We start from the raw sequence: 10,229 nt of genomic DNA on the forward strand, positions 1-10,229 counted from the left end.
CTTCTGCAACGGATCCTAATATTCTGATGGACGAGCAACCAGCAGAACGATTACCACTTCGAACATATCAACCGTCAAAATTACATTTTGATATTTCTGAGGAGGATGATATAATGGAGTGGGTGTGTATAGAGCCACCCGAATCTGAAAGAATTGACATCCCGATCCAGATAAAAAGTCCTACTTTATTTGATAAAGAAAAAGTAAAAAAACAACACAGAACAATTTACAGATTACAATTAATAATCTGAAGCGTGAAAATGCTCGTTTGCGAAAACATTTAAAAAGTCTAAGATATCGGCTACGTATTAGACGTACACTCAAAAAGCCAAAAGGAAAACAACAAAAGAAAGAGGCGCTGAAAAAACTGATAGACAAACAAGAATTACATCCTGTGGCAAAAACTATGATAAATTTACAGTTGCATACACCAAGAGCAAGATACACAGAAGAAAAAAATTTATCGAGACAACTTTATTATTATTCAGCTTCTGGATTTTGTCGTTTACGGAAAGCAGGTTGCAATCTTCCTGGACAGCGAACAATACGAAGATGGCTAGAAGAATATGACATAAGGTCAGAATTCTGTGATTTTATATTTTATAAATTGAAAAAAAAATAAACCAGTTGCCAATGGAGGAAAGAGTGTGCGCATTAAAATGGGATGAAATGACTATTAAATCATATGAGGAATATTCATCCAAACTGGATGAAATAGAAGGCCTTGCTGATCTCGGACCTCGAGGTAGAACATCAGAGAAAGCGAAATGTGTATTTGTATTCTGCCTAGACAGTTTAAATGCACGGCATCCATGGCGTCAACCTATAGCATATTTTCTTCCAGGAAAATGTATGAAAGCGGATAATATAATTATATTATTAAAAGAATGTTTAGATAAATTGAGCGAAACAGGTGCTGATGTGCAACTTGTAACATGTGACCAAGGCACATGTAATCAGAGTGCTTATGCTCAACTCGGTGTTAATTCGACACAACCATTTTTCATACATAAAGACAAAAACTATTACGCTTCCTTTGATTTCCCGCATTTAGTAAAAAGATTGGCAAGCTTCCTTAGGACGCATGGAAATATTTATTGCGATGGAAAAGTAATCGCATCATACACCGATTTTGAAACAACATGGGCCATCGATAATTCCACAAAAGGAGGCTCTAATTTATTATCCCACATTACAGAAGCGCACATTCGTCCGAATAGTTTTGAAGCTATGAATGTGAAAAGAGCATTCCAATTATTTAGTCATACTTTTGCAGCCGCAATAAAAACAGCCGGCTATGAACGAGAATTAACTACAAGTACATGGCATGCTACAGCGGATTTTGCGGAACACATGAATAATATTATTGATGCTTGCAATTCTTATAGTCTGAATGTGAAATTTGGTGGAAAAAGACCATTATCCTCTAAAAATTCAGATCTTGAAATTTTATTAACAAAATTTGTGGAAGGGTGCTCAAGATGGTCAAAGTCAGCACAAGCAATAAATCAAGTACCTTGTTTCAAAGGCCTGGTTATAAGTATAAAGGCTATTCTTGCACTTTATAAAGCATTTATAAGTAAAAATGAAGCATTTGAACTAGCAACAGGATTATGCAATCAAGACTCAGTGGAGCATTTATTTTCCAAACTTCGACAACGCGGAAGATTTAATCCTAATCCGACCGCAAGAATGGTACGACTTTCTATCAGACACATACTTTCCACGGGATATATTCAAGCGAGTGACAAAGCCAATGTACAATGTCCAGGGTAAATATACAGAATAGGTCACACCTCACCGATTTCCTCGCCACTTATATAGGTATGTTGTAGGGGAGAGTTTTCTGAGTAATTCCCCGCAAGAATCAAGTGGGGGACGGCATTGGTTTAGGAGATATAACAAATTGAAAACTAAAAATTTTAATACTTTTTCTTAGTAATTTTTATTAAAATGCCTGTGTAGCTACCTTTAAAATCATAAATAAACTACCGTTTTCATTTACAAGGTCACACCTGCCCCCTCCCGCACCAATTGGTACGGGTTGAACACACACACACACACGCGCGCGCGCGCACGCTTAAGGATGCATACCACTCATGTCAAAATACAACGAAAATTCTGAAATTTTCAGAGGTCGTAGCTTTTATCATTCCTAAAACACTTGCAAAATTTCAACTCAATTGTCTGGCTAGTTTAGAAGTTATAGCTGTTTGAAGGACATATGTCACTTATGTCAAAATACAAGAAAAATTCTGAAATTTTCAGAGATCATAGCTTTTATTATCCCGAGAACACGTCTAAATTTCAACTCGATTGTCTGGCTCGTTTAGAAGTTATAGCTGTTTAAAGTTTAACATGCGTTCTTATATGGAAATAGGAACATTGCAGTAAATGTGGACGATAAACTCATAGAACTAACAAAGATAAAATTCTGAAAAAAATCTAGTGTGTAGAATACAGATTAAGAAATCTCCACAAGAAAATGCAGCGTGATTGTCTGGCTCGTTCTCGAGAAATGCACGAAAAAGTGGAGAAAATTAGGCTACTTCGTGGTTTTTCTGCCATCTGACTGCTGAGACGTGGCAACGTTGCACTGCACGCCGTATGGCGCGCTGTTTGAATTTCGCCGTCTCGAAGAAATTCGCCTACTGTTCTCGGGCGGGCGGATATTGGCAAACCGTACTAAAAAATTATTATAAATATAATTTTTATTCATTAACATTAATAATAATAATTCTTTTTCGAAAATGTTGAAATTAAAAGAGCTGAATACACGAACAAAGAATATTGAACAATGGTAGTATAATATAAAACTTATAGCAACAAAGTCATGCAGAGGAGGGAGTTTCTCGAGAGTTGAGATTCAAATTCTGTTCAACCCATTTAGTTATTTTTTCAACTGAGGGCTTGTGACTCGTAACTCTAGGTTTACCATTAATCTTCTCAGTAAGAATTTGTACGATGCCTGGAATGCCAGAGTCGTGAAATATTTGTTGCAGAGAATCGATTGTTATTGAAGCATAAGCTAACTTTTTGCGAATTGTGTCACCGACAATACCTTTCAGAGGGGCTAGATTACTCAAAAAACGGTTCGCGTCCCTGTCTCTGATCCATATACCTGTCTGTTCATCCCACGTTTTAGCACTGTCAATAAGATTTTGGTGGGTTATTTTTGCTGATCGAAGAATTTTTTGTAAGATTCTTACATCATTCTCAGCATTATGTGCACCCTCGGTAGGAATGTTGAGCCAGTTTGCTAACCCTGAGATGCTACATTCGCCCTTCTTCTTTCGTTCAGTGACCTTTCGAATAACTGTTAATGTATCGATAAAGCCACGGACGACTTGCTGAAACTCCTCTTGCAAATTGCAAGAGACTATAGCGTCGTGGAATCTCGAACCATCAAAGCTTAGATTATGCGTGGCGATATAAGGAGGTGTACTTCTCGCGGACAACCATAGGTGCAGCTCACTCATGGCTAGCCTAAGAGTTACAGATTTGACTGCTAATCCATGATATAAGAGAACTCCTTGGAAATTCGTGAGACCATTGGCCTCTGTAACTGCAGCAGATATTTGCTTTTTTGGATTTATATACGTGGAAAACGACGCTCTGCCACATTTAGCAGCTATCTGCAAAATATCACAATCTCGGTTGAGGCCCGATGTTTCCAGATCCAGTAGAACTATCAGCGGATTTGATTCGTCGTTATTTTCTTCGTCAGAGCTTGTGTGTTGAACCGTCTTATTGTTGCGATCCTCTTCAGGCTTATCGAGCAGAGTACAATTACTTTGGTACGTGATTCCTTCAACGTTCTCTTTTCGATGTCTGAGAGCCGTTCTCAACTTCTTTAGAGCTAAGCGTCTCTTCTTATACTCTGGAGCTTTTGTTAGAATCCGCCTACGTTGGAGTACACGCTGCGTTTTCGCTATGTGTTTTGAAAAGTGTTTTCCAGGCGACAAACCTGCACTCTTCAAAACATTTTGCATGAATTGCGGGCCTTCATTCTTATGGCCAACAGTCAATGCAAAACGATAATCGGATGAAGCAGTCAAGCTGTAGCATCTTGATTTTGGAGCGACGCTCGCCATGCTGGCATGCAAGCTTTCATTCGCATTGCTTGAAGCTCCTGGAGAAAACTTTTGAGAGTTTGACGCTAAGCGATCAAACAAATCTTTGAGGTGCTTGAATAGTTCCTGGTCATGAAAACCTCCTGGAATCATACTATGGTCATAGTTTTCAGGATCACTCAGGTATCCACACCAGTCACCACATTGATTATGGTCATTGAAGGCATGGTATGGTATGCATCGGATAGTTTTAGCCATACCTTCACTGTCGCCTTTATTCGTAGACATAGCATACGTGAAACAACGATGCAGGTACATGATTCCATCTTTAGTCAATTCCCGGTGTTTGCGATTATTTGCAATTTTGTATAATTCTTTCGTAACACCTCCCGATGCATGGTTTTTATCGGAAAATTTTACGATGGGATGAGAGCTAGTCGAACGGCAAGCTGCTATCGTCGAACTGTCGTCGTCTCCAATTAATACGCCAACCTGAAGATTCTGCGATTTTAAAACTTCGCTCGAATTCACCAGATTTTTGGCGACATGCGGCTCCATAGCTTTAGCTGACCCCCAGAAATTTCTTCGGCAGTCATGGTTTCTCGGATCTTGTCCCATGTCGCACCGCTTGCACTTAATCCAATATTAGGCCCGTCTTTAACCCTATGAGGGCGCCGAATCCATTCAGACTATCATAACTTCGCCCTGTTCCTCTTCTACCCATATCGTAAGAAACCATGATGCGAACAACGTCATCGAATGTTATTACTTCTTCAGGCTCATCAGTAATCTTTTCTTGTAACTCCGCTGTCGCCGTTAACGTTTCCTGACTAGAAGAAATCTGTGAACTTTCTGTACCAGACAATTGTCCAGGCATGATAAAATCTTTCTTCAAATTTTCCGGCCTGCACATACCAAACAAAATAATATCAAATTAATAACCAGTGATTACGATAAAAACGGAACCAAAATGATTTATTTTCAAGTTTTTTAATACATTATTGACATATGGTGATTATTATATATACATTATTACATATGGTCTATATATTTTAAAAGCAAATTCTATTGACTTCCTTCATTTTAATTTATCAATTTATTCCAATAAAAGAATCGTTAAGAATTCTATAAAATCACAACGGTTTGTTAAAAAAAAACTAAATAAGTGACTTTATTTTTCATGATAACATAGCTTCGTAAGTTATTCCATCCATCATAGTATATACAATTCATTTATGCAATATAAACTTCATAAATCGTTTGTAGTACTAACACAAGGCTATATCACACTTCTACTACTTCACTTCACTTCATTATTAGATTGTCCTTCTGAGAGTGCAATATATTTTTTTTATTTAAGATGATATGAAAAATATTCTCAGGATTTCTGTTTTTTGCACCCATTAATTTTTCACATTGTTTCAAAGTGAAATAATTCTTACAATAGTTTTTCAATCTCTGCCACATCTCGCATCGTAAGTTCTCGTTCTATTCCTGCAGCTTTCACACAGCTTTCTTTAGCATGTTTTTCTATCAAGTGTCCCACTTCATCTTCGTACCTCTTGTACGTACTAAAGCAGATGGTTGGAATGTTGAGGCACCCAAGAATTTTATTTAAATGCGTCCATCCTACCCCAGCACTCAGGAAACCTAAATATATAAAAATATCAGAAATAGATATTATTTGTATCTCAATTAATTGTAGTGTATCAAAATAGCTTACAAATACTTACCGAGCACAATTTTTGTATTGACATCGAATCGATTGGTACGTCCATCGGGCGATGTATGTTGCTTGCCCGTAGTAACTGTATTTAGTATCAAGCATTTGTGGCAGCGCACTAATAATATTGAACCTAGACCTCGACGAATCTCGTTTTCAGTATATTCCAGTGACAGTGCTTCTTTGCAAAAAGTACACCACAATTGTTTACCAAGTACTGAAACTTCTACGATTCGCCGTCCGTCCATAGTCTTTGAATCTAAGACATTGTCCATTGTGTCGACGTTTTCGATGATCGAAACTGACTCTGTATCGTCGGCAATATTTGTTGCCTCTCCAGACGACAGGTTAGAATCGACTTTTTCTGTCTGATACAAATTTTGCTCGGACTTACTTTCGGATACTTTCGGGTTACTCGGGGATCGTAACTTTTTTCTTTTCTTCCCACTTTCCGATAACTTCTTTAGCCATTTGTACCGCGATTCTGACACTAATTTGCCCTTATAACGAAATTTATTGTACGTCGACATTTTACACTCTTGTGTAACCTGGGCGAAGTATCGCGGCGCGCGGCGCGGAGTGCAAACTTTGGGTTCCGAGTACCATCAAAGTGTTACACTCGGTGCTCACTCACATAAGCGCAACCGTGTTCGTGTGCTGCGCAGAGTCTCTGATGCGCAGCACACGAACACGGTTGCGCTTATGTGAGTGAGCACCGAGTGTAACACTTTGATGGTGCTCGGAACCCAAAGTTTGCATCTCTGCACGGAGAACAGCATCCAGAGCTACCAACGCTATAGAAAGTGCGGTGTTGCCACGTTTTATCGTCTCTGGCTATCACTATTTTTAATCATTTTCAAGCATTTAGCAAGTAATTCTTGAACTTTTTTCGATTTCTTACTTCTACCGACTCTTATCAACCACTTTGAAGAATCGCCAGATCCCTAAAACTGGAGTAATATTTGCGAATTTTTCGTTTTTAACAGTTGAAATCATGACAGAATCCCAGCCAAAAGTTTCTCGTTGGAAGTCATAAATATCGCTAATTATGCAATATTAGCGACTAAAAATGGTCAAAAAACATTATACAAGGTGTAATAATATCTGTTTGATGATATTCTATGCTTACGGATTTTTTCAGCATTCACACAGTTGTTATAATCGAGATTTCTTAGATTAGCGTTCTTTTGGCTGGGATTGTATGTGTAAAGCATCCTTAATTCATCTCGCGGCGCAGACTGACCGAGCAAGCGAGATCCACTCTACACCTCAGACATGGTTTGGGTATGGTTATATTTTAACGAAGTGGAGCCCCCCCCGAAGGGGGGGCGGAACATACTGTCTCCACGCATGTACTTCCACCATTGTACTGTTCCACATGGGTTTGCAACTTTCCACGTGAAGCGAGATCCACTCCACACCTCTGACATAGGGTGGGTAGGGTTATTTGTAACGAAGTGGAGCCCCCCCGAAGGGGGGGGGCGGAACATACTGTCTCCACGCATACATTTTTCTACCCACATATAAGTCACTCCCCTCCACCAAATGTAGATAGAAAAAATGTATGTGTGAAGACAGTGTGTTCCGCCCCCTTCGGGGGGGGCTCCACGTCGTTAAAAATAACCCTACCCACGGAATTAGTTTTGCCCTCCCCCCGCCCTTGCTCTTTCTTTACCTGCGTTCAATACTGAAGGTAAATAAAAGCATTTATTGTACATAGGATGTCAGAAAATTATATTTTAGTGGTTAAACATTTTTGTTTATAACTTTTTAATAAACACCGACCGATGGCAAAAACTTCTTGAAGGTCACTCAGGGTCATGATCTTGACAACATATGTCAAGATCAAGTTCATTTGGTTGACCTTATCTAAATATTTACCAAAAAACGTATTAAAAATTTCAGTTTTCAATTTGTTATATCTCCTAAACCAATGCCGTCCCCCACTTGATTCTTGCGGGGAATTACTCAGAAAACTCTCCCCTACAACATACCTAAGTGGCGAGGAAATCGGTGAGGTGTGACCTATTCTGCATATTTACCATGTCCAGAAACAGAGGCTCTTATTAATCAACCGAGTACACTTACTAAGGTGATAGGAAATGTTATCAATACTAGCAGTATCACTCCAGAATATGATGAAGATGAGGACAATAATTTACTTGCGGAAGATGTAAACATAATCGAAGAATATTTTAATGACAAAGATATAAAGAATGAGCAATACAGTAGTTATGATGACAATGCTTGTTGCGTGCGGGGAAGATTAATTCCACACACTAGTTTCGATTCTCGATTTTATTTAGATGAAGAGTTTGAGGACTCGGCCTCCGATCGTACCTTAATAGAGGACTCGGCCTCTTATCGCACCTTAATAGAGGACTCGGCCTCTTATATCGCTGTTTTTATAATCGCTACTTCGACAGTCTATACGGCTCGAAGGACGAACGTGTTCTGACCGGTATCGCCACGTCGCTGTGTGTCGACAAAAAAGACTCGCGTGTCTCGACCCGCGCGCCTCATCGTATTAGGGCGCTACTAATCGCTTTAGGGCGCTGATTTTCGCGCGCCCATTTTAAATGGTAATATTAATCGTCAAGATTCGTAAGATTCGACGTGCGATGACTTCGCTCGGCAAAGCTACGCAGTGGGCCCACTAGTCGACGGAACATATTCTCCCCCCGTTGAGAGGGTACTGATCAACAATGGTTCGAAGTATTACAATCATTGGTACAATGGGTTTACGCCTTTTCTATCTTACATCGGTAAGATCGTTTACGTTTTATCGGCATCGGTACCGTGCTCTTGCTCCATGGGGAGTGGACATAGAGATTTTACGGATCGCCTCATAGTCCCTGTTGCAGTTTTCACGACCGCCACTCGCACTATCTCATCTTGGCCGGGATGGATTTCTTGAACTCGACCTAGCGCCCATTGTTTGCATGGAAGGCCTTTCTCCTTGATAAGGACGATCGATCCGATAGTGATTCCCTTTCCGTCCTTTTTCCATTTGTGACGGACTTGTAGTTCATTAAGATACTCCAGACTCCAACGGGTCCAAAAATCTTGGCGGACCTTGGTGATGTGTTGCCACACGGTCAAGCGGTTTGCTGGGACAGATGACAGATTAGGCTCAGGCATATCAATCAAGGGTCTACCGATTAAGCAGTGAGCCGGTGTTAGGACTAGGGGATCATTAGGATCGGATGAGAGCGAAGAAATCGGTCTGGAATTTAAAATTCCCTCAACTTCTACGACAAAGGTGTTAAGTTCCTAAAAGGTAAATAAAAGATCTCCAACAACGCGTGTAAAATGGTGTTTGAAAAGTTTAACCGTAGACTCCCATAATCCCCCGAAATGAGGAGCCACGGGAGGTATGAAATGCCACGCGATGTAATGCTCGACCGAAAACTTGTTCGTTCGCTTCTTGTATTCCTCGGAATTAAATAGAGCGTATAGCTCTCGGAGCTGATTGCTTGCCCCCTTAAAATTCGTTCCGTTATCGGAATAAACGTGTTTTGGGATGCCTCGTCTCGATATGAAGCGCCGCATCGCCGCTAAGAATCCATCAGTGGTTAAATCACTCACTACTTCTAAATGAACCGCCTTTATCGCCATGCATACGAACACGCATACGTATACCTTAATTCTGTTACGATTTCTATGTTTTTTTTTCCTTAACATGGAATGGGCCACAAAAATCGATGCCGGTGTGAGTGAAGGGAATCGCATCACGCACTCTGCATTCTGGGAGGTCGCCCATTTTATATTGTGCCGAATTAGCCTTAAAACGAAAGCAACGCATACACGAGCGTATCACCTTGCGCACCTGATTTCGCCCGTCGGTAATCCAAAATTTGCGTCTAAGTGTATATAAGGTTGTCTGAATTCCGGCATGATAGTACTTTTCGTGAGTTTCCCTGATCAAAAGATCTGTTAAAAAATGCCGGCTTGGAAGAAGAATCGGATGTTTTTGTGCGAAACTCAATTGCGACATTTTCAAGCGCCCGCCCACGCGGATTAAACCGTTTTTGTCAAGAAAAGGATCTAACGAGGCAAGCTTCCCTTTGATTCCCGAACGTTTGGTTGATAGTTCGTTCCACGTATCTGAATAACAGGATCTCTGCATGATGTTTATTATACGGATCTCGGTTTCTTCTATTTCCCTTGCGGATAATTGACCGTGGTAAATATTTTTTGGACGGAAACGTAAACATAGAGCCATAATTCTTATCAATCGCGTGTATAACGAATATCTCTCGAAAAAACTGTTATCTACCAAGATCGTCTTTAGACATGTATTTTTCCTTAATTCAGGTATTTCGCGTAAATTTACTGTTTCCTTGGGCCACTCATGTTGCCCTCGACTTAGCCAAGAAGGACCGAAAAACCAACTCTGATTTGTCAGTAAAGCGTTCGGGAGCTGTCCTCTA

General features: G+C 40.1%; 3 protein-coding genes across 3 annotated transcripts in view; 1 reads left to right on the top strand and 2 right to left on the bottom strand.

Moving 5' to 3' along the window:
• Positions 1 to 560, top strand: part of LOC105556808 — a 1,207-nt gene extending 647 nt beyond the window's left edge. Inside the window, exons 2-3 of the mRNA XM_012003919.1 lie at positions 1 to 203; positions 489 to 560. Of these exons, the coding sequence (XP_011859309.1) occupies positions 1 to 203; positions 489 to 560 (275 nt within the window). The remainder of the gene's footprint in view (positions 204 to 488) is intronic.
• Positions 561 to 2,831: 2,271 nt separating this feature from the next.
• Positions 2,832 to 4,691, bottom strand: LOC105556809. The gene has a single exon (XM_012003920.1). It carries the CDS (start codon positions 4,689 to 4,691, stop codon positions 2,832 to 2,834), a length of 1,860 nt encoding a protein of 619 aa, XP_011859310.1.
• A 3,880-nt stretch (positions 4,692 to 8,571) lies between these two features.
• On the bottom strand, positions 8,572 to 9,414 carry LOC105556810. The gene is made up of 2 exons (XM_012003922.1): positions 9,130 to 9,414; positions 8,572 to 9,069 (listed from the first exon to the last, which is right to left on the bottom strand). The coding sequence occupies exons 1-2, from the start codon at positions 9,412 to 9,414 to the stop codon at positions 8,572 to 8,574; spliced, it is 783 nt and encodes a 260-aa protein (XP_011859312.1).
• Between the last annotated feature and the right edge of the window lie 815 nt (positions 9,415 to 10,229).

This window comes from Vollenhovia emeryi, unplaced genomic scaffold (genome assembly GCF_000949405.1).
Source record: "Vollenhovia emeryi isolate VEMERY1.0 unplaced genomic scaffold, V.emery_V1.0 DF939765.1, whole genome shotgun sequence".
Taxonomy (NCBI): domain Eukaryota; kingdom Metazoa; phylum Arthropoda; class Insecta; order Hymenoptera; family Formicidae; genus Vollenhovia; species Vollenhovia emeryi.